The 23,768-nt window shown below is 52.0% G+C and overlaps 4 protein-coding genes across 4 annotated transcripts; all 4 read left to right on the top strand.

Annotated features, from left to right (window-relative positions):
* Positions 1-164: 164 nt before the first annotated feature.
* On the top strand, positions 165-1,031 carry IUM83_02127 (3-like protein; the record flags this gene model as incomplete). The annotated part of the gene is made up of 1 exon (XM_067926025.1): positions 165-1,031. One exon carries the CDS (start codon positions 165-167, stop codon positions 1,029-1,031), a length of 867 nt encoding a protein of 288 aa, XP_067801035.1.
* A 3,338-nt stretch (positions 1,032-4,369) lies between these two features.
* On the top strand, positions 4,370-4,724 carry IUM83_02126 (uncharacterized protein; the record flags this gene model as incomplete). The annotated part of the gene is made up of 3 exons (XM_067926024.1): positions 4,370-4,396; positions 4,461-4,588; positions 4,667-4,724. 3 exons carry the CDS (start codon positions 4,370-4,372, stop codon positions 4,722-4,724), a joined length of 213 nt encoding a protein of 70 aa, XP_067801036.1.
* Positions 4,725-12,394: 7,670 nt separating this feature from the next.
* IUM83_02125 (3-like protein) lies at positions 12,395-13,204 on the top strand (the record flags this gene model as incomplete). The annotated part of the gene is made up of 1 exon (XM_067926023.1): positions 12,395-13,204. One exon carries the CDS (start codon positions 12,395-12,397, stop codon positions 13,202-13,204), a length of 810 nt encoding a protein of 269 aa, XP_067801037.1.
* Positions 13,205-15,884: 2,680 nt separating this feature from the next.
* On the top strand, positions 15,885-23,467 carry IUM83_02124 (ankyrin repeat-containing protein; the record flags this gene model as incomplete). The annotated part of the gene is made up of 3 exons (XM_067926022.1): positions 15,885-17,370; positions 17,455-17,507; positions 23,381-23,467. 3 exons carry the CDS (start codon positions 15,885-15,887, stop codon positions 23,465-23,467), a joined length of 1,626 nt encoding a protein of 541 aa, XP_067801038.1.
* Positions 23,468-23,768: the final 301 nt, after the last annotated feature.

Raw genomic sequence — 23,768 nt, 5'->3', positions numbered from 1 at the left:
TGCGCTGCAGCCGATCAATGGCGCTGATTAGATGACCACTGCGCATCTTCATGGAGTCGGAGTCGTACAGACGATTCGTCGGAGACGAAAGTCTCGGGGTCACCGAGCGCTGCCACTATCGAATTCGTCGACTCGACCGTAGAGCATTTGTCCTCCGTTTAACAATGAGCGGGCACGAGACCGCCGTGATCGTGGCCAAGGTGCTGACCGTGATCACCACCGTCATGCTGCGGATCTCGCTCATGCCCGACTTCAACCGCTGGCGCAAGAACCGCAACACCGGGGACATGTCGGTCATGCCCTGTGTCTTGCTCTACACCAACTGCTACGCACTGCTGTACTACGCGTACGCCATCGACGACATGCTGCCGCTGTTCGCGACGTCCGTGCTGGGCGTCGTGGTGGGCGGCATCCTGGCCTACTTCTTCTACCGGTGGACGGACTACAAGCGCGCCACCATGAGGATCTTCATCGGGTCTTTTGTAGTCTGCGTGGTGGTGACCATCTACGGATGGCTCGCGCTCACGGGTAGAACGGGCCAAACTCGACATGATGTGGGGACGACCATGGGCTTCATCACGGTGACGACCACCGTCGTCATGTACGCATCCCCCATGGCCACTATCGTGAGGGTCATCCAGACCAAGACGGCGTCGTCCATGCCGTTTACGATGGGGGTCGTGGTGGTGTTCAACAGCTTCTGCTGGGGGTTTTACGCCGCGCTGGTGGGCAACGCGTTCATCCTGGCGCCCAACATCGCCGGGTTCACACTGGGCGTGATCCAGCTGAGCCTCACCTTCATCTACCCGAGAGGTGCTCCGAAGGACGCGCACGCCATCGCAGTGGATAACTGCACGGAAGAACCAGCTCTGTCGGTGGTGGTGCTGTCCCCGATTCAAGACGAGGAAAATGACAGGAAGTTGAGCTCGGTGGATGGCCGGAAGAGCCCGAGCTTCGTGGCCATGCGCTCTCCTACGCGAGAGGAGACTCGGTCGTGGAGGGAAATGAGGACTAGCGGTAGACTGCAGTAAAACGTTTCTGCTAGGGACTTGTACACGATTTTTTAAAGTTAATTCATTCGTCTGAAATAAGTTACGTTGCAGAGCGCTCTAGTAGTGAATCATGAGATCTGGCGATATGTTTCCTGAAAATCTACTTTGAGAACTAACTACATGACTTGGGGAATCTGTAATTGGCGCCTCGCGGTGTTCCTCTAATAAACGGAGACAATCTGCTTTGTCGGCGTGTGCTACGGACACCAACAACGCCAAAGCGTCACTTCTTTGTTGGAATGAGCGCGAAGATTCATCCAGAGGATGCCAACCAAGCCACCCCAGTCGTCGCTTTTGGACAATACCCGAGACGCCACTTTAACACAGAACTCCATGGGGACAGAAACTCCCAGCGTGAAACCGGTGTCATCTTTTTTCTCCTCCTTCTGTTCTTCTTTCGTTTTTCCGAGCACAAGTTGAGGACCGGTAGGCCAACGACGACGAGTATTGTTTTTTATTTTGTTTGTTTTTGAATTGAGGTGCATTGTTGCTCACTTAGCTAATACGACCGCTAACGAGTACTAAAAATGACGACAAGTAGGCCGACATCGCTGTCGTCACGTAGTCGGTCATACAAGTGTGTCTGTAGAGTACTCACGTTTCCGAGTTTGTCCACGTGGGTTGCCACCGATAACTCCTGTTAACACTAACTCGTTTTTAATGAATGCGATGCAGATCATTCGTAGTATTACATGAATGTACATCACGCGTGAATTTCATCCGCACCACCTATATACTGCACGTTTGATGATACCACGACCCTAAGAAAACTGCGCCAGCGAATCCTCCTACGCGGGGCTTGACCCCCCCCCCCCAACGACTGTGTCTGTCTTGTACCAGCGCCATAACTTCCAGCTGAAGCGCTGCTCTGTAGCCAACTCAGCGAATGACTGGGTCTCTGCAACTCAGCCCTCGCTCACGAAAAGACAGCAATATCTTGTTGATATAAGCCTTCCGAGCCCTGGGAAATCTTAATGCCGAATGAACCAAAACAAAGTTTTCCCATAGATATTGCAGTCTATGAAGAATCGCTGAATAGATCGTCCACATGAATAGAACTATACGAAGGTATTTAGGCACTGGTTGGTTTGTGCACTTCCAACTCCAGAATCGAATCGATTCAATCGACGTTACGCGTCTGAATTTGCGCGCGGTGCACTCTAAAAAGCGATTTGAGAGGGGATTAGAGATACATTAGCCAATTTACAGTGCTATTCAGCAAAATATGAGACCAGATTTACATGTGATGTGTCAAGTCTTGAGTACTTAAGTAGTAGAGTGCGCCTACGGGGTTTACTTACAGACTACATATTCATCGGAATATTGTTTCGTGCGTTGCTTGACCGCCAACACCCATCCAGTCTTCGCGGTCTTTCATTCCTCAATTCTCCCTCGCCCCCCTAAAGTGCCAATCTACTAATAGGACAGCTAGTTCTTCAGACATTCACCTCTATTTCGTTGCCTACCTGACAACGTTCCTTTGCATAACGCAGGCGTTAATGGCTGACCCGAAACACCGCAAATAGGATGCGCCTTACATGTATGAAAGCAGTCCTTCCTCCCATACTCGTAGTCTGTATAAGCACGAAACCTGGATTACTGTACGGATGGAGTATTCCAGTTGTAACATATTATTTTCTACATTGGTGTAGATATCTTGGAAAAGTGGTGGATTCAAAGGCACCAGTTTAATGAATACACTGATCGAGACTGTACTTCATGAAAGTGAGTGAATCAAACCTTTCCTGGCTATCATACCAGGTTGCGGGCGACTCGAAGCTGGCCGAACAACTTGTTCTCCCTTCGGCCCCCACACCAATCCCGACCAGTAACGCCAAACCATGCGTGCGATCTACACTATACTCGCAGCTGCGGTTGCCCTCCTCGTCGGCTCCAATATTGCATCGGCTGCACCTATTTCCCGCCCGACGACATCCACAGATCTTATGGATCGATCAGCACTATCCGGACAGCTAGCACCGGCAGTAGATCCCTAAGAACCCGTGGCGACCACCAGCGCAACTCTTGAGTCCGAAGTGAGAGGAGTGTCCGAGCAGGCATCCAGCTCTGCAATGAAGAAGCTCATGGGAGCCGTTTCTTATTTGACGAGAGCTGATGGCGATGCGGTTCTCACTGCGCACAGCTCGTTGCTCTTCGAGAAGCTAATGGGATTTCGACCCAAGAATTTGGGCGGGATGACGTCAACGCAGTCAAAAGCAAAAAAAAAACTCACGTCTTTCGTTGATGAAGAAGAAGCCGCGGATGATGAGGAACCTCCCGAAAAGGACGGTGAAGATGAAAGTAACGAGCATTTTCTTGGTCGTTAGCTGGACTAAATGACTGCAATGTACCTCACCTTAATACGAAACGGTGAAGAAGAATCAGTGGCAGTTGATGCACAGCTCGGACTACCTGCCTTTTCTGGAATATTCGAGGTGGTAGATGCAAAACGTTGCCACAAAGATTGCGTAAAGCTAAAGTGTTGCTTATCGAAGCTGACTAAACGATCGAAGGTGCGATCTGGAACCGGGCATTCCTAAGTGAATTTTTGGACCTACAGAGAGAATCAACTAAGAGATCAGCTAAGACCATATATCTGGGCATACTTGAATGCTAGCTCTCGGCAATGGAATCTGCATTGCTGCCGCCTGCGGTTCTCGTGACAAATCTAGGCAATATCCCTCCTGGAGTGTGGACGTTGCATTCCACCAAATAGTAACGAGAGCATACTGAACTGCTTTCGCCCTTGTTGGTCATTTTACTCGTTTCCAGTCTTTCAACAATACCCGCCACGACAATCGCAGCATTTCTGCTCACCACCCTGGAGATCTTGTACGGCTAAAAAACTCATGGCCTCCCAGTAAAATCTGCCAGGGTTTACGACGCAGAAATCCGGTCGATATAAAAGTCCGGCATTGTACAGTGGTACTCATCTGATCTGATAGTAAAGCAAAATATATTATTATCCAATCAAATGTCACAGCAACGAGATATTGGGCCAATCGCTAGCAAAACATAACGACTGGTTGGGACCCAAAATCACACTGCGTGCCCGCTAAATCCGCACACTATTCTGCGTCATGAGGCGCATCGAGCGGAGCTACTTCATTAAGAAGAAGCGCGAGCCGCTGGCAGTGATTGACCAAGTCGGCATAAAGGATGTCTCACGCAGCCTAAATATCGCCCGAGGTACCCTCCACGACTGGACTAAACAAGCCGAAGCGATTCGTGGCTGTACGGGTAACGCTACGTCGAAGACGCTAAAAGGTCAGGGGTGCAAGGAAATATTTCCTTGCGTCTCTGAGGTTTTGACGTACATGAAGGACGTGCGGCGGCTTGAACAAGTAAGTCAACAATGGTGTTAATTGCTACGGACTGTATATTTTAAAGGTTATGTCTATTATGCAGGTTCTGTCTGCCGCTGGAATCATAGCGTTCATGTGGAAGATTCAGCCGGAGTGGATGACCTCCTACTTGAATGAGAAGGAGACGGGTACGCTCGCGCTCGAGCGCATGGTCCAGCGACTGGCTAATCGGTAATATACTATGACATTTGTTATATTGTTCTGTGTATTGATGTATTTAAATTTGTCTTGTAATTTATGGCTTAACAGCAACGGGTTCTCGTCACAGAAGCCCCAATCTGCTAAAAACATCTTACGAGGAGCTTGAAGAAACACGTGCTGAATTCGCTCTCTCGTTTTGGGCAAAATACGAAGCCTTCGGAGGCGGCGGTGTGCTCAACGGGGACGAAACGGCGATTCTATTCGACATGTCGCCGATAAAGTCGTGGGCTGGCAAAGGAAGGAGAGATTCGGCGCGTATTTCGGGCGCTAACAAACACACAGGCCGTATGACGGCAGTTTTGATCGTGCGGGATGACGGTAAGCTTTTCTCAATCTGTTATCATATATGCTATTGTGTATTAATGTTGTATATTCACTGCTAATTTGTATTGTTAGGAATAAAGTTGCCAATTCTATTCATTTTCCGTGGAGTTCCCGGTGGACGGCTCGAACAGGGCGAGCTCGAAGAATACCCAGATGGACACTTCTACACCGTTGAAGAAAAAGCTTGGATGGACAGCTCCGTGTGGAGATTCTATGTAGAAAAACTATTAAAGTTTGAAATAGATGCACCCGCTGTCCTTCTTCTTGACAACTTTGATTGCCACGTCTCGGAAGAAGGACAGCGGATCGTGGCCGAGGAAGCCAACGCTACGGTGGTCCCATTACTACCCAATAGCACCGCACTGTGTCAGCCGCTTGATGTGGGGGTAATGGAGCCTCTAAAATCAGCGATTAAAAACAGTAGTAGTAGATGCACTGGCGGTACTCCTAAGGAAAAGCGTATTCGTGCGATTAACTCAACTATTGCTGCATGGGAATCTATTACAGCAAGAACTGTATTCCGTAGCTTCGAAAAGGCTATTCCGAGGTATTCGGAGGTAACCATTTGAAATTGAATACCTTTTTTTGAAATTCATATGCATTTATGAACGATCTCTGTACAATTGACCCACGTTTTGACCAATGACATTTCCTGCCGGATGTTTTTGTCGGGCACAGTGTTCGTCTATTTACTATGGAGGATGGCATTAAGTGATGCCGGATTTCTGCGTCGTTGTCTGTACTGGGTCAGTTTGCCCTAAACAAAATGTAACATAGTCACATTGCTGTTCTCAGCGCGCTTCGGTTGCGTCGGAGGTTTATATCCACATCAATAAGCAGCGTGATCGAGAAGAACTACATATTTTCACGCACCATATTTTGAATAGTCTCTGACAACTCGACTTCAATCATATATGAGATCCATCAGCTGCAGCACCAAAGTAGAGCGAATCGTTCCATTCGAAACCTGTTTTCCAGGGTGTTGTTCGAGTTCAGCCCTCTCTTCCTTACCATTATTTCGACTTGTACAACTCGTCGAGGTTTGCTGTTGTCCCAGGGAGGGGAACATGAACTTGTACAGGAATTTTAAGATCCAAACCAGGACCATCCCCATTGGTCCCTGAGAGGAATTTGGCAATCGTTTTCAATACCTCCGTGTGCGCTTCACTGTCTTGATTTCGCTGCTGCCTTTCCGCACAAGTTAACGAGGCTATAGCCCTCATTACCTTGGCCTTCCCCGTTTTGACCAACGTAAAGGCAACATCGCACTGTTATGCTGTCGTTGATGAATATTGGCATAAATCATCTGAACTCCACTGTCCCACAGTACATAACATATATTATATTTCTTCAAGTCGTTCTGGGGGATCGGCCACATGGTGGCCCGACGGTAAACTTGATTAGCAGCGCCTCGCTGCCAGGGAGTGGCGTGGAGGTTGCCCTATTAAAACGCTGCTATGCATGTTTGCCGAGCATGCTGCGCGCGAGCGAGGCTGTTAAATCGTCCTTGAGCACCGTGTATCTTTCAACAGCATCAGACTTCCACCGGCCGAACTTCTTGACGGCGAGGCTGTCGACACACGCCTTGAACAGAGCCGTCGCACCGCCGCTGCGTAGTGAGTGCGAGCCAAAGCGGGCGGGATCCTCTCCGACCGATGCCGCAGCGCGCTTCAGGGCCGCCGCTATGTGAGAGACCTGAAGTTGGTCGCCCTTGGAAATTTGACATAGTAGGGTGTTGGCGGGTGCCCCGGTGGCCTCGTGATGCTTCGTAAGGAACCAAGCAGCTTGGACCGGACAACACCAGCATTCCTCCGAGCGACACAACGTCCGTGACGTTCCTTCTCCAAATTGATCGGTTTTACTGCCGCGAAATCCAATTTTCATCTTTGCCGCCAGGCCCAGAGTTTTACACGGTTGTTGGAGTCGTCTAATACTGTGACATCGTCCCTCGAGATGGCATAGGGCTGCGATTTTCTGCCGCTGGCAAGATACTCGGAGCGCCGCAGCAAATAGAAGTAACCCAGGACCGCAGCGTCCCACAGAACCCGGTAGTGGGTGGTGGAGAAATTGAGGAGGCGATGGAGCGCGCGCAGAATCTGAACAGTGACTGGGTGCTTTCTTGCGGATGACCTGTCGTGGCGTCGCATACCAGTGATTGCCAGTTTGTGTCCGGGCAATAGCCCGACGCTGAAGCCTCGCTGGTACTGATGATTCCAAGAGATGTGACTGATCTTGGAGAGGATGGTTGAAGCTGAATTGCCTTGTTGCTGGCGACCGAATCCGTGGCGCCAGCAAAAGACTGCGAAAAGTGCGAGTTGGTACGATTGCTGGGTCTTGTTGTTGGTAGCCACGGTGAAAACTGCATGAAGTTGCACCAGTCTGTCCACTGGTTCCACGTCCAGGTGTATTTTTCTGCCGACGAGTCGCCCAGATAGTCGGACTGTAGCTGGACGAGAATGTTTTGTAGATCTTTCTCAAGTTTGGCGGGATTGGAACCTGCATCCAGTGCACAGAGAAGTTAGTCCAGATGGACACGTGCGGTTCTTGCCAAGCTCTTGAGGCGGCGTCTGCCATTCGGTTAGTAGCACCGGGTAAATGCGCAGCTGAGACCCGGATGTTAAATACTGCTTCTCCCAGACTAATTGCTCGATTAATTTCTTGCGACTCGGTACAGTAGCTAGTCAATCGATTTGTCCACGCCACCGCCGAGGCATTATCGCTCCAGCAGCGAATGTGGGGAATACTGGAGAGCGCTGCCTTGGCCCACTGCTCACCCCATGTCCAAATCGCGAGAGCAATGCATATGTGCTCACGGACGTTGATGGACAGTGAACCTGAGGTGATGCCCTGGATTTCTTCGTTGTCAAACCGAATTTGAACGTATTCCTTGAACGCAGGGTTCAATACAGCGAGACCGAGGTCGGATGCATCTATGTAAATGTGAAACAGTGATGTAGACAGCGAACCGAACATACATAGTGGCAGCTCGGAGAGATGGCCGTGGCGAAGAATGTGTTCAAACCACTGTAGATCGGACCGGGTTGATTCGGACAACGGCATTCGACCGAAACGAGGCCACCGTCGAATCGCGGACTGTAAATTCTGGAAGAAGGGCTTCGCTGTTCTGATGCACGTTGTGATGTAGCGCAGACTGCCCAGCACCTTTTGGAGCTCGTGACGTGTGGCTTTCCCTTAACCAAGTAAATTGTTGACACGAAAGAGTCCTTTGATGATTTTGTCCTGCGGAATTGATACTGTATGCTCCTTGGTATCCCAAGTCAACCCCAATACAGTAAGTCTAGTCTCCCACTTGAAAATTTGGTCTCCCTGATGGAGCGTGACCCTAGAACCGCTAACATCGCGTGCCGTAGCGTAGCCTCAGCGAGTTGAAGTCTATTACCAGAGTCGATTTCGATCATCACGTGGTCGTCTACTCATTCATATCCAAAGAACGGTACTCAATGTGAGGACTCAACAACTGTTGCGGGTGAGTTGTGTGAAACCAACCAAGAGATCGCTCGGCCGAAGGCACCGTAGTACTGCGGTGAGCCCGACCAGCTGAAAGGGACTGCAAGATCGATAACTAATGCGTTTAATTCAGGAATCAGGCCGGCCATGTGATGCACATGGAGCTCGTGGGTCATCAAGTGCCGATACGCGCCTTTGACGTCGCCTTTGAGCATTTTGATGGTGCATCGAGGGAATTGACCGGCAAGATACTCGATCCGAGCCGCCAACACCGTCACGTAGGTGTAATCAATGTCAGTCAGGCACGACTTGTCGAGAAGGTCGTTCGTGGACGCCCCATTGGGAAATGATAAATCGTGAATCAGTCTGACTTCGATGGTAGGATCCACGTCGCTTTTTCTACAGCGCCAAATGGGCTGCAGTGTACGGTCTCCCACTGATCCAATATGTCCGCGTCGACGACTAGGAATCGGCCAGTATCTTGACCTTTACGGATGCTCTTTAGAGCTGCGGTTTGGTTGCGCGCGAACGATAAGTGATGTTTAGGAGCTCGACAGGCATGCTGATGGTCTGAGGCCCATACCGGAGCTATACCTTGAATCGCTATGTTTATAATTGTCGCCAAGTGGGGGTACCCGTTTAGGAGAAACTTGAGCCGGTCCGGATCGAGGGCCTTGTTTGGTTGGCTGTCAGAACTGGTTTCGTGGCGATACAAACGCACAGTGTCAGCAAGGCCGAGGTGATTCTCTCGTATGACTTTTGAAATTGACGATTTCGCGACTTCGTCGAGAACATTGGACTGTGGCGCTGTGCGTGGAGTGAATCGAATCCCAAGCTTTTGTCGTGCGACCGCTTGACGAGTCTCTTCACGAAACAGTTTTTCTTCGAGTCGCGCTGCCACAAGTGCTGCCGAGTGTTGCGAAAGAGAAATTGGTCCTGACTTCTGCTCTCCCTGGTGAAGGTTGGGTAAATCAGCGGCGGGGTGGTCCATAGGGGAGGATGCGCCGAAACAGCTCGGAGATGACATCGAGCCGGGACTTCGCTCCGGACCAGCCGTCATGTAATGATTGTTGGGGACGAAACAGGACGCGAGTGGGGCTGTAGCTTGGGCCGGTGTGAACTTCGTAGCAGGCAGCGATGCGCCACATGCAGTTGGACAGCAATTAGAGTAGTGTTTCACGTCGGCCGTGCCTACACCCCTGCTGGAATGGCGTCATAACGAAGCATATTCAAATTTAAGTCCGCCAAACCGTTCTGCGATGAAGTCCTTGACCAGGGGGTGGAGTGATCCTGGAACGAGGTGAGCTCGCTTAGCGGACAGGCAGGACTTCCCACTGTTGGCTCTGCAGCCTGCGTTTGACAGGAAACGGAGACAGAGTCGTTTCCCGTCTTGCACGGGAAGCTGCGCATAGACATCAGCTGGAATAGATTGCTCAGACTTAATGACGCGCTGTACTCGACGTTGACCACCGTCACCATTCTGTGTTGTCGAAATTGGCTTAGTTGAGGTGGATACCCGCTTGTGGTGCGGGGTGTTCAGTTCAGCTTGTAAATCGCGAATCTGTCGTTGCTGGACGTGAACAAGGATCTGACGGAAATCAACGTCGTCTTCGGTACAGCGAAGTTTGATACGCGAGCCATCACTGGTGCCCGTCTCCATTTCGATGCGAAAACTTTCCAGAACGGTGTTTACCCAGTTCACCAACAGAATGAGGTCGTCTTGGTCCCACCTCATCTGTCTGAGGCGTAGTTTGGCGAAGGTCACTAGGCTGTCAACGAAGTCTCGTAGCACCGGGAAGAAGTACTCTGCCGCGTACGTTGCAAGTGACTGGAGGGCGTCGATGATGTCATCAACACCTTCGGCTACGGGAGCCGCGGGTAGCGGGACTGCGGCTGAAAAATTCTGCATATTGACCCCAGACGTCGCGATCCACACGGCCTTGTCACTAAGGTCGGTGAAACGCATGAAGTGCATGATTAAAAGGCTCGGATACCGAACTCGATGGCAAACGCACGCCCCAATACGCTCGGGAAAGGCTTAAAGAGGACAAAACCAGAGTTGATCAGCACTTCGAGAAAACGGACACACTCTTACCTTGGTATCGAAGAGCTGTAATCTGTGCGTGAATGTGCCGCTGCGTGACCGAGGGTACGAACGCGTATTTCGACCGATACTTGGTCTCCTGTTGTTCGTGGCCCACCTGCTGGATACTGCCTGTTTGAGTGTAGCCACCGTCTTCCTGTTGATGTTGCACTGGTAATGTGGCAGAGTGAACCACCGGAGCTTCTAGAGCAGGTGAAGCAGCAGCATCCGCGAAGTCACTCTGTACTGCAGCATCTGAGCGAAGTTGTAGAAAACGCTCAGTCAAACCGGGACGATCAATGAGTAGCTGTGCGATTTGAGCATCCTTCTCGGCGTCGGTCCCCGGATCCTGAAATCCGACACGTGGCTTAGAGGCTGACTGGTTGGCTGTCGTGTTCCTAGCTGCGCACTTACGGGGTGACGGCGGATCCAGTTGGGGCTGACCAGCCGACACCTCGCTGATGGCGCCGTCATCGTCATCAAGGTCGGGGTCGAAGATCTCGAGCTGATCATTAGCAGGTGCTGGGCGATGACTTGAAGCGGGGTTGCAAGTTGTCTTCGAGGCCGAGAGGTGGGTGGTCTACAGAACGACGTGCGGACTGATGCTGGTACGGGCTGGACTCCTCCGCCAACATAATACACATAATCTATTGCATGTTGCAGTGTAAAAGACGACTCATCACCTGTCTTTGAGTCAATCCAGGTACCACAGTCGGAAAGGATGATGAATCCACTAGGTCGGCTAGGATCGTAGAGACATTGTTGGACCCGCTCTTGTTACTGGTGCCACAGATACGATCCAAAATCTCGTGGTGGAGCTCAATCATTTCGTCGACGGACCACTCTGACGTCCCAAAGGAGAGCGCTTCGAGCAGGATGGCGACGATAGGTGCGACCGGGGTTGCGTCGTTGGCCGAACTTGGGAGAGTTTCGCTCAGTAGGCTAATCGACACTTGGTTCCGCGATGCCGCTACAACCTGGCCGTGGTGGAATGCGTTCTCGTATTCAACCATGACTGCCTGTCGTAGCAACGGACCTGACGTGTTGGAGCGAGCTTCGGATGCGGTCACGGTGCAGTGAGAAGCATCCGAACGCTTCATAGACCACATGTTCCCGGCCGCCTCGTGGAGTCCTTCGATGCGAACGAACCGTGGGCCCAGTTTCACTATCTTGCAGTAGATGGGAGCCTCCCAGGCAAACCCGATGAGGTCAGGGGTCACCAGAAGATGCGAACGCGATTTGAGCGGCGGGGCCATCTTGAAGAGTAAGATAACTTGGGTAGCGAAACTCGAGCGAAGTCTTGATAGCTTAAAAGCTTAAATGCTGTCCGGGGAGGCGACGAATCGAGGAATGAGCCTCTTCGTCGGCCGGCTACCTTCCTACTTCGGGGAGTTTCACTCCTACTGCTTGAGCTACGACTTTAGACATGGGGAAACTACGCACGTCTTGTAGAAAACCTATTTTAATCTGCACCAGCATCTCACAAATCCCCATGTCTTCAACAAGTAAAGAAACCCTTCTTCATCGGTGTGAGCTTCGGCCCCCAACAGAGCCAAAGCCTCGGGTAGTCTCTAGATATACGGGATCCTCTCCACCTGAGTAAGAGGAGAGCTTTAGCCAGAGGAAGCGGTCACTTCCAGGTGATAACCGACGACGTCCCTTTAATACCATACACCTCGGGGCCACGAATGGCTGCAGAGACGTGAGCTCTCGTTGTGCTATGCTGTTCTTGTGAGACCTGAGAAACTCCGTGTAGCGAGGTCATACATGAAGTGTGGACGTGCATCATCTTTACGTCAGCGCGGCCATTGACGAGGGGGGACACACGTCAGAGCGACCAAAGATTTGATCTCGAGTACCGCGCCCCCACACTGTGGGCCACAACACAACTCGAGCTACAGATGAGTGCGCACGCCACCGCAGTTGTGGTGGCCAAGGTGCTGACGATTATCACTACCTTAATGATGCGGGTCTCGCTGCTGCCGGACTTCAGTAGGATGCACAGGAACCACAGCACGGGCGACATGTCGGTGATGCCATGTCTCCTGCTCTTCGTGAATTGCTACGCCGTCATGTTCTACGCCATCGCCATCAACGACATGCTGCCTCTTTTCGCTACGTCCGTGCTGGGGATCGTCACGGGGGTGTTCTTCAACTACTTCTTCTACCGCTGGACGGCTCACAAGCGCCACGTGATGAAGATTTTCGTCACCGCCTTTTTCGTCTGCATCGTTATCACGGTCTACAGCGTCCTCGCCATCTTCGGCAGAACGGGGCAATCGCACTCGTCGGTGGACACGACCATGGGCTTCATGACAATCGGCACCACCGTGGGGATGTACATGTCGCCCATGGCCACGATTGTGCGAGTGATTCGAACGAAGACCGCATCGTCCATGCCATTCACGATGGGGATCGTGAACGTGCTCAACAGCTTCTGCTGGGCTCTGTACTCGGGACTCGTTGGCAACATGTTCATTCTGGCGCCGAACATCGCGGGCCTTTCACTTGGAACGACCCAGTTGGTCCTCACTTACATCTACAGACGCAAACCGCCGGTATCGAATGAAAATCTGGATGGCCAAGCAATGGTCTCTGTCGTGATCGAGTCGCCTACCCATGCTGGAAACTACGAAAGGAAGCTGAGCGGTGAGGATGGATCGAAGAGTCCAAACTTCGTGTCAATACAATCTCCGAAGCTGCCGAGCTAAAGTGAATTATTCAAGGATGCAGTCTCGGGTAAACTAAAAGCGTGTGAGCTGAAGGATTTTTCATTTAAAATGGCCCTGTACGAGAGGATGCTGCTGTTCCACGTTAGTAAAAACGAGTGACCGTAAGTTTTTCGATCATGTGTGCTCGAAATCTTCCAGGTACTTCGTAAACACAGTCATACAAGTGTTGTGGACCCACATCATCTATGACCGAGCTGCCCGCCTCAGCTCAATGAAGAGCAAACGGATTCGTACCTCGTTGCGTTGCCCATTTCACTTCTAGCGTTCGAGCACACAAGGCCGAGCTAATGATGAGCGTCCACGACACCGCCGTCCTGATTTTTAAGGTCGTGACAATCATCACGACCGTCATGATGCGCACCTCGTTGCTGCCGGACTTCAATCGCTGGCGCAGGAATCGTAGTACAGGGGACATGTCCGTGATGCCTTGCGTCCTGATCTTCACCAACTGCTACGCCGTCGAGTTTTACGCCTACGCGATCGATGACTACGTTCCGCTTTCGCAACGTCAATGCTTGGTGTGGTAATGGGAGTGATTCTGTCTGGGTTCTTCTACCACTGGACGGACGGACTACAAGCGAGATGTATTGAAGATTTTCTCCGTCGCCATTAGCGTGTGCATTGCCATAACAATTTACAGCATTCTTGCGTTGTCAGGCAAAATGGGTCAATCTCGCCATTCCGTAGGGACAACATTTGGCTTCACTACCATTGCAACCACGATCGGAATGTACGCTTCTCCAATGGCTACGAGCGTGAGTACCAAGACGGCGTCGTCGATGCCGTTCACAATGGGGATTGTGAACGTGCTGAACAGCTTTTGCTGGACAATTTACGCGGCACTGGTCAACAACATGTTCATTATGGCCCCAAATATTGCCGGAGTGGTGCTTGGATCCACGCAGATGATCGTCACATACATATACAGGCCCAAGATACTCGCAAACATTCAGGTCGTCTCCGTATCAAGTGAAGATAAAACGCCTCTGGCCGTCCTTGTTTTCTCTGATCAAGAGCAGAGTCATATTAGCGCATTGGATTACGGTAGGAGTACGAGCTTTGTGGCGCTCCCATCCCCATGTCATCGGGACTCGAAATCGCAGCGAGAGGTGCGAATTGATTCATGATGAATTTAGCAGAAGCAAGCGCACATTCAGATGTTCTAGCTGCTGTACCAGAGTCAGTCACTTGATCAGTCAAATATCGATCCATTTATTTTAATCTAAATACTGGATGCTCTCGTGCTTTTATGAGAAACTCTAGGATACAATAACCAGCTCCACAAGGCATGTAGCAACTGGCCGCATCCTCCCCGAATTCCAGCTTGCGTCATACCTCATCCATACCAGAAAAAAATGTTCATGCCTTCAGGCGTTGTTTTGGGGCAGATTTTCACAATTGTAAAAAAGACTGCCACGAATGGAGCAGATCAAATTAGTTCCCTGACGCTCTTCCTTTTTATCCGCTCGCTTAGACAACGCAAGTCCAAATTGTTGGCAACGGTGCAAACAACTTCCGCACAGAGTACACGTTGCTGGCTGTAGAGCTGAAGCGCAGTTAATCTAGCGCTGACGAACAGACGCCAGGTGGCCGACTAGAGCAGAGGAAGCCGTTGCACCGCACGGCTCCACTTCCCCAAGGATGGCCTTGAGAGGCTTGACATTGTGCAGCTCACGTGAGCTTCAGCAACTGGTTGTAAGAGGTCTCGGCACTTGAATCTGTGTGTTACCGCTGCTGTGGACGCAAGTGAGCACTCGGCGGCAGAGGCAGATTAAATAGTCGCGTCCATCCTGCTTCCATAGATCTCGCGATCCATCCCATATTCGTTCTCACATTTTAGTCTCCTCCCTTCTTCGACCGTTTTGACCGGACTAAAGGTTGCCAGCTGCCAAGCTGCCTACAAGCCACCGCCACCCGCCGGAGCGAGCAAGCCGGCTGCGATGACGCCACCTTGTGGCGCCATCGCGTTGAGCCGCCGCCGCCAATGGGACGGGCCGTCCCGGACGGCCGACGGCAGGGCACGACCGCACCATTCTGGGCACCGACCAATCCCAGAGGACATAATCAAAATAAGTAGATAGCGCGAATTGAATGAACTCGCGCTTTTATAAAGTGACAATATTCACTGATTTTGATTAAATCCGGGCGCCATCAGAAACATCCGGTGCAAGAGACATGCCGCCATGTGTTTAATGGTGGACTTGCCAAATTTGTTAAATGTGGCATCTGTAGCGGGCTTTCACAGCCTCACAGGCATAGTATTAAACGAGGGGATTTTTTAGCATCTGAGGGGTCCGAAATTTTTCAAGTGGCCAGTACACAACATTCTCGTCCTGTTGTCGAAAGAGATTTACGGCAGTGTATCTTGCCACGACTTAGTATGGAAATTATAATACAGTATCGTGGAACGAGAAACAGCGGAATTCGGGTAACAATCGTGAGAAGCCCATAGTACACGTAGTACTAAAACACTCCCCAACCAACTTTCCACATTTTTAGGTCTCTTTACACGCCCCTTCTCCCCTTTCTGCCAGAACTAAAGGATCCCACTTTACTCACGCTGCACGCGTCTCTATCCCCGTACGCCCTCGAAGAAATCCATAATCCGTTGAAGTGGAGCAGCTCAGTCGCCAATTCCCCGGCCAGCGCTCACGTCGGCATGACGGCGTCCTGGGAACTTGAGCGCCGCCTCGAAGGCGGCGTGCACGTTCCGGTGCGGCCCGAGCCCGCGCGCAAGCCGCCGGCCGCGCGGCCCAGCCGCTGTCTTCGGCCACTCACAGGCGCGTCCGTGGCGCTGCGCAGCGCCGCCCCGCGCGTGGCCGCGCTGCCGCACGTGCTGGCGGCCATCTCGGCGTACCTGGACTACTCGCCGCGCTTCTCCGTGCCGCGCGCGTGCCTCCGCGCCGTGCGCGGTCCTGCTAGACTGCATCTCCTGGAGCGCCTGTGGGCGGCGCAGTGCGCCGTGGAGCTCTCTGCTCACGCGCAGCCGCCGCGCGACGAGGCCGACGACTCACTCTACCGCCAGTGGGCGTTCGCCCGAGGCACGGCCAACGCCGCCGCGCGCGGAGACCTGCGCGTCGTGCAGTGGCTGTGTGAGGTGTACTACCCGCAGGGCCGCGTCACGGACGCCGTGGAGAGCGCGGCCCGCGCGGGCCACGTGCACATCCTGCAGTGGCTGTACGCGCACCACGCGCGCGTGTTCTGGGGCGCCAACGAGATGCGCGCGGCCGCGCAGAGCGACCGCGTGGCCGTGGTCAAGTGGCTGCACGCGCACACGGCGCCGCCCTTGGTGGGCATGAACGCCATCGAGCTGGCCGCGCGCAACGGCAACTTGCCGCTGGTCAAGTGGCTGCACAAGGCGCGCGGCCAGTGGTCGGGCTACGGCGCCGGCGAGGCCGCGGCCCAGGGCCACCTGGACGTGTTCAAGTACATGATCAAGGGCCACTCGGTGCTCCGCGAGAGCGCGCTCAACGCCGCGGCGGCCAACGGCCACCTGGAGGCCGTCAAGAAGCTGGCCCGGCGCCGGCCCGCGCTCGTCACGACGCGCACCACCACGGCGGCGGCCGAGAGCGGCCAGCTGCACGTGGCCAAGTGGCTGCACGGCAAGAAGTTCGACGGCAGGTTCGCGCTCTGGACCACGGCGGCCATGGACAAGGCCGCGGCCAACGGCCACCTCGAGACGGTCAAGTGGCTGCACCAGAACAGGTTCCAGGAGTCGTGGAAGGCCTGCACGCGCGAGGCCATGGACGGCACCGCGCGCGGCGGCCACCTGCAGGTGCTGCAGTGGCTGCACAAGCACCGCCACGAGGGCTGCACGACACGCGCGATGGACGGCGCCGCGGCCAATGGCCACCTCAAGATCGTGCAGTGGCTGCACGAAAACCGCAGCGAAGGCTGCACGCAGGACGCGATGAACGCGGCGGCGGCCAACAACCAGCTGCCGGTTCTAAGGTGGCTGCACCGCCACAGACGGGAAGGCTGCGGCACTGCTGCCATGGACGAAGCGGCGGGTGCCGGCCACCTGCAAGTGGTGAGGTGGCTCCACACGCAGAGGCGAGAGGGCTGCACTTCCAATGCCATGGACAAGGCGGCCGCTAACGGCCACTTGGAAGTGGTCAAGTGGCTGCAGATTAACCGGGAGGAAGGCTGCACGATGCAGGCAATGGATCAGGCCGCTGCGGGAGGACATTTAGACACGATCAAGTGGCTTCAGGCCAACCGGTTCGAAGGCTGCACATCGGCTGCCATGGACAATGCGGCGGCAGGAGGATGGCTCGAGACGGTACGCTGGCTGCACTTAAACAGCATTGAAGGATGCTCGACTCGAGCGATGGACGAGGCCGCTGGTGGCGGCCATTTTGAAGTCGTGCTGTTCCTGTTCGCGAACCGCACGGAAGGCTGCACGTGGCGAGCGTCGGAGAACGCTACACGCTCGGGCCACCTGGAGATTCTCCAGTGGCTCTACGCCCATTATCCCGACCAGTTCGATCGTAACCGCGTGATTGCAGCCGCCGACCGAGACGACTTTTATATGATGGAGTGGCTGCACAGCCTCGGGATATGGCACGCGACGTAATTGCCGCCGCTTTTGCCTACCTACTGACATGTATTACCGCAGCGCGAGGCGGCATGAATTGATGTGTGACGAGTTTTGGTCGAAATTATCGAGAGCTGAAGTATCTATGATAATAACAAGAACACCGTTTGAAGCGCCCAGCAAAGGTTACTCTATCATCAAAAATCTGCACTCCATCGTCCAACTTCGACACAACTTCAAAATTACTACTACCAGTACAACCAATTATCATTTGTCCCGACAGCCTTTTCCTCTCCTCTCTCGAATGGGAGATCATGCTCATTGTGCTGACATATTTGCTCGGATGAACCTCACGGTTGGAAAACATTCCCAAGGAAGGTATTCATACTTAAGTAAAGCGATTGAGCGCGAGACGGCTAGTTATTAACAACCAGTACTACAGTAGTAGTGCTATTGTAGTAGTATTTTTCTCTCAAGTTATCTCTTGCACGGTACTACACGGTAATCGACTAAAGGCCGTCCCCGACAGACCCCTTCATTTCTCATTGTGGCCCACCAGATCGACGAAGGGGCCTCAACGTGACAGCTCAAGCACGGAGTTGATGAACACGACCTTCGTCCCTGCGGCACATGCCCTTATGCGCCATTTTGCGCCCCATATTGGCGCAGTTGGCCTTCGCCCACTCGCACACATTGTTGTAGGTGACACCGTCACTTCCACAGACGACATAGTCGTTCATGCATCCAATATTGGCCAACTGTGCGCACGTCCAACCATCAAAATTGTCAGCGGAGATTCCGACGATCAGGAGCGAAGACAGTAGTGCCCCAATGGCGAACTTCATGGCTTCGGGCTTGGGACGCGTGGTGGAAGGTTTCAGGTTGGGGGGGGGGGCGGGAAAAGTCGAGTCTCCCCGGAGTATATGCGTAGTGTATTGTTGGTAAATGCCAAAGTGAACGTCAATTGAATAAATTACCTTTCTGTTTACTAACTCTAGTACGCATCTGCCATGGTTCATTCCACGCGCTTCATCAGCACAACTGGGATGGAACATCCTTCTTGCGAAGCCAAATTGCAGGTACAAAGGGTAATTGAATAGCTGTCCGAGTGAAGACTAAGTGATGTAATGCATACAGATCCTGGTGGAAGCAGGGATGGTCGCAATATATCCAAGGGCACGCCGCACAGGGTTGCAGTGGTGGAGTGTCGAATCCAATGATGCTACATCATTAGACGATTTTCTCTCTACTATACCAAAATTTATCCGGCAAAAACAACGACCGAGCACGATGTCAACTCGACCATTTAGGCCACGACGAGGATGACCAGCTTTTTGATATCGCACAGCATGCACAGATGAAAAAGACGAGTTAAAAATTAGTCGAGCCAAGGCTTTTGTAGAGTGGAATGCTGCATCTGCATTAAGTTCATCGTTTAAGTCAGTAGCGAATCAAATTACAGGTCAGTGGATACCGGTATTGCATCCACGTTTTTCACAGTGGCAGGCATTACATACACCCCCATGATGTGCTACAACAAACACCCCTTTATACCAATACCATCGTACGCTTAAATTGGCGAACAAGTCGGCTGAAGCGAATCAACCGAAATGGTGCAGCGTCTCGATAGATCTCTCCTTATATTCGTTAACATGCGAGCGGCCTTCAGCAGTACACCAATTGTATCTGACAGGTTGAAAGCCCTATATAATTTAACTGTGCGCAAGAAAGAACTCAAGATGACCTCCCTTCTAGCTGCTGGTGATCTGCCGGCCCAATTTGTACAATTTCGACATCGCCTACGGCGATACCGCAAGCCTGGAAGCTGATGATTTTTATGTGGAGGAACCAAGGCATAAAATGAGCCATATACATCCATTCATGTTCGACGTATGCAGTGGCTGGATATACCAGAAGACGGATGGATATTAGACGGGAGAACACAGACATGTACTAGACGATTCAATGCGAAATTTCCATTTGCATCCACATAATTCACAGCACACATGAACTCGAGCTTCCCTGTCCGGGTATGCCAGACCCAGAGCAAACATTTGTATGCAAGCAACGTCTATGTGGTAGCGGCACCACGCAAGGCTCTCGTAAACCGGGCTCTAGGCCACAGAATACGAGCTGTTCCCTGAGAATTGTGCATCGATCGATCACGGACACTGCGCTAAGCACTGTAGATTATCCGACATACAGACCACCGCTTCCACCACGCTCACGTGGAGCTACTCAACTTGTCGAGACGCATAACAGGTTAGTGGCTCAAGGGCTCCACGAAAAAAAAAAACCCTTCCCGTGTAATTGGAAACAAAGCGGAGCCAATCAACTTTTTACTGAAGTGGCAGACGTCCTTCCAGCATATATGTGAGGCCACCGCAGGCACATTCGTTACGATATGGTAGTGCAAGCCACCATAGCAGTTCCCCTCTCACGTTTACACCTACCGCAATCGCTTCAGCACTTGTGATCATCAGCGAGCCCCCCCCCCCCCCCCCCCCCCCCCCCTCACGCATCAATACAATTTCCACACCGTTCTGCTCCTACAATAAACTCTGCTGGTGGTACTTATGGCGCTATGGTACCGTCGATCCCAACCAAACCTACTCCAGATATCACGGATTGGTTTCCCATAGCAACAGCGAACCCAGGTTGACCTGAGAAGCTCTCATACTCCGCCGGTCATGGGAGCAGACAAAGTGGCGTCGATTCTAGCATCGCTTGACCCGATGACACTACTTCAACCTTATTAATGCACGTATCACTATTGTCATATAACTGAATGCCTCGTGTATATGGTTTCTCCGCTTCGCATCGTACCTAGCTGGTAGCTACTACCAAGAACACATTGCCTAACATATTGAGTGTGTTTGCTGTTGACATACACTACAACTCTGGTGATAAAACCCCTCCTGATGGTGTCGAAACCCTAAACGGCTGGTGATTTTACCCATCTGGAATCCTGGTGATGATCCTCAAACCTCTGGTGATGTTCCCTAAATCGCTGGTGATATCTCCCCATACGCTGGTGATGGATCATGGAGAAGCCCCGTAATCACACAAAATTGCACATTACAGTATTGTGAAAACCGGTGATTTTGTCACTCCGTATAGCTCTGTAAATCAGGGCTGTGAGCAAAAACGATACGTGGTAATTTGTACTGAATAGGAAGTTAATCTGGGTACTAATCTGAGTAAGTCGGCTTAAATAGGAGTTGGGAACTGGGCTCTAAAGCCATCTTGTCAGAACAGAGTGGTGAGGGAGAGAGACAGCGGAGACACGATGTATGCCGCAGAATTTCGTTGGAGAGCTGTGGTGCTGCACTACTAGTGGCGCATTAACTTGGCTTAGCGTAGAGATTAGTATCAGGGCGCAACGTTCTAATTTCGAAAGCAGCTAGCGCGGCTACGATGCGTTCTCCCGCTCTCGCGTAGAGGTCATCAAAGCTGCCCTCTGGATCGAAGCGATACTTCGCGTCCTCGACACGGACGCTGGTTCTGCTCGTCCTGTTGATTCCTCCTATTTTGACTGATATCTTGGCTAGTGTTTGCATAGCCGCTTGCTCGGTGGATTTATTTGTGCGGACTTCCTCGGAATGCCGAGGTTGGAGCTGACATTTCAGCCTATTTAGAGACCAAATCGATTACGACTCTAAAATAGCTTTGACGCGATGCTGCATAAGACCGATTATAATTAGGGGTACCTAATTCTAAATAAGGGATGGGTCGAAATAAATAAGGGTTTCCGTCTCTAACTAAGGCACGAAATCAGCCGATTTACTATCCGATTAGACATTCTGAGTGCTTTTCACAAAAAATTATTTTAATTAATCCGGCAGTCCCATCCCGAGGTGTATCTTCGTGAACCATACTAAGTGCATATCAAATGGCGCAATGCCGTCGTCCTGCTTGGGTGCTGCTCCTTCGGCACTTGCAAATTGACGCGCTACCACTCAAGTTCAACCGTTCTTCGCACGGCATGCATTTTTACAGGTTCCTACTGATACTTGCAACGGCGTTCGTTGTCTGAGCTGTCAGAGCTGAACAAGCCCCAGCCACTAGGACGATTTCAATGACCACTTTGATGGCCAACCCTCCTGATATTCCGCCGATCAGTAGCGATGGACGACTACTGCGGGCGGCAGGTCCTGGATCTCCTAACACGGAAACGAGAGGCTTATTTTCGTCCATCAAAATGTGGGCGAAAGTCAAGCTATGGTCTGCGACCGAGCTATGTCAAAGCTGCATTGGGGTTGAAGGGGGTCGAAGAATCGGTATTGAAGGCGCAACCCAACTACAAGTACCTGAAGCAGTTTCGGTACAAGGTTGAAGGACGCATGCTGGACGACTGGTTTGAACGAGGATACTCCACTCAAGAAATCTGGAGACACTAAAACTTGGAAAACATCCCGGAAGCCCAACTCGCAACTAATGCAAACTTCAAGACCTATTATCGCTATGCGAAGATGTACAACAGCGAGATATACAACCACAAGAACGTTATTTTCGAACCCCCGATCTACTACGGCGTCACACTGGGGGAGCTGAACGTGACGGTGCGTTTATGGGCAGACAAACGTAGACCGAGATGGTATGTCGAGGAGATGCTTGGGTTAAATCACGCCACATGAAAGAATTTATTATCCGAACTACAAGAAATTCCTGGAGTTGCGAGGTAAGAAGAACAGACGTAGCACGAGGAGAACCGAAGTAGGTAAAGCAACAATGCGTTTCACAAAAAAAAAAAAAAAACTGGTTGGGTCTGCTCTCCGACCGGGCGAGCGCACACGAAGTCTCAACTGTCCTACCTATTGTCGCCGCCAGCCCCGACGGCAACGAGGGGTGTGACGAGGACAAAGTAGCAGCAACAGAAGCTGTTACTCCTCCTTCAGCAGAGGCGGCAGGTCATTTAGCACGAAGTTCCATTGCGCCAGCTGCGGTCACGCGTTTCACACTTGAGGACGAGCTGACTGCTTCGAAAAAAAGAAGCAAACTACCAACACCTCGAGACAGTCGTGGCATTCAGCTACATGTATCAAGGATCATACCCAATCACTGTGGCTATCATTTTAAAATTAACCAATTATATCGTTTAGGGGTAGGCTAGTTATCTAAACCAGTCGACAAGATCTATCATGTATGATGGAGTCAATAACACGTACGACGACCGGCACATGTGACTGGCGCCACACACGCCGCCCCACCCGAACAAGCTCGTGGTCTTTCTTCAACGAGTTCGTGACGATCTTCAAGATCGGATTGTGGAAATACAGCAAGACCCCACGCGCGGCGTGCGCGAGGTCGACGTGTTGATCTGCCACGGACGTTGAAACAGGCGCCGATAACCACTATCCCTCCTGTCACGACTGCTCCACCGGCAACAGCTGCGCCGCCATCGACTACCAGTCCACCGGTGACGACCTCGCCTCCAGCAACGTCGAGCCCACCGGTCACAATTGATCCGCCATCGACGACAATCCCACCAGCTACGACCTCCCTTCCATCGACGACTGCGCCACCATTGACGACCGCTCCGCCATCGACGACTGCACCGCCGGCCGTCACCAACCCTCCTACGACGATTAGTAATCGTCGTAATCGTCGATTACCAGTCCTCCGACGACAACTCGTCCTCCCACTACTACCAGCCCTCCTCCGACTACCAGTCCTCATACATGTATGACGACTCGTACCAGTAGTCTCTGCTAGAGTCCCATAATCTATTAGTATTCATCCCATAAACCGCGTCCCGTATAGCATCCCGTAATACATATCCGAAGGATATATATACAGTATAGCTGTCGTCCTACTCACTCTGCATTTATCGACAAACCACTACGCATAAACTCACGGGAGACTACCCCCCCCACCCCCCACCCCCCCGGACCTGAAACCTTTCACCACTCGTCCCAAGTTCGAAGTCATGAAGTTCGTCATTGCGGCCTTAATCTCCTCGCTCCTGGTCGTCGGAATCTCCGCTGACAATTTTGAAGGTTGGAC

This window comes from Phytophthora cinnamomi (assembly GCF_018691715.1).
Source record: "Phytophthora cinnamomi strain GKB4 chromosome Unknown Contig0, whole genome shotgun sequence".
NCBI lineage: Eukaryota > Oomycota > Peronosporomycetes > Peronosporales > Peronosporaceae > Phytophthora > Phytophthora cinnamomi.
The sequence above is the reverse complement of the archived record's forward strand: the minus strand, read 5'-3'. Positions and strand labels throughout refer to the sequence as shown.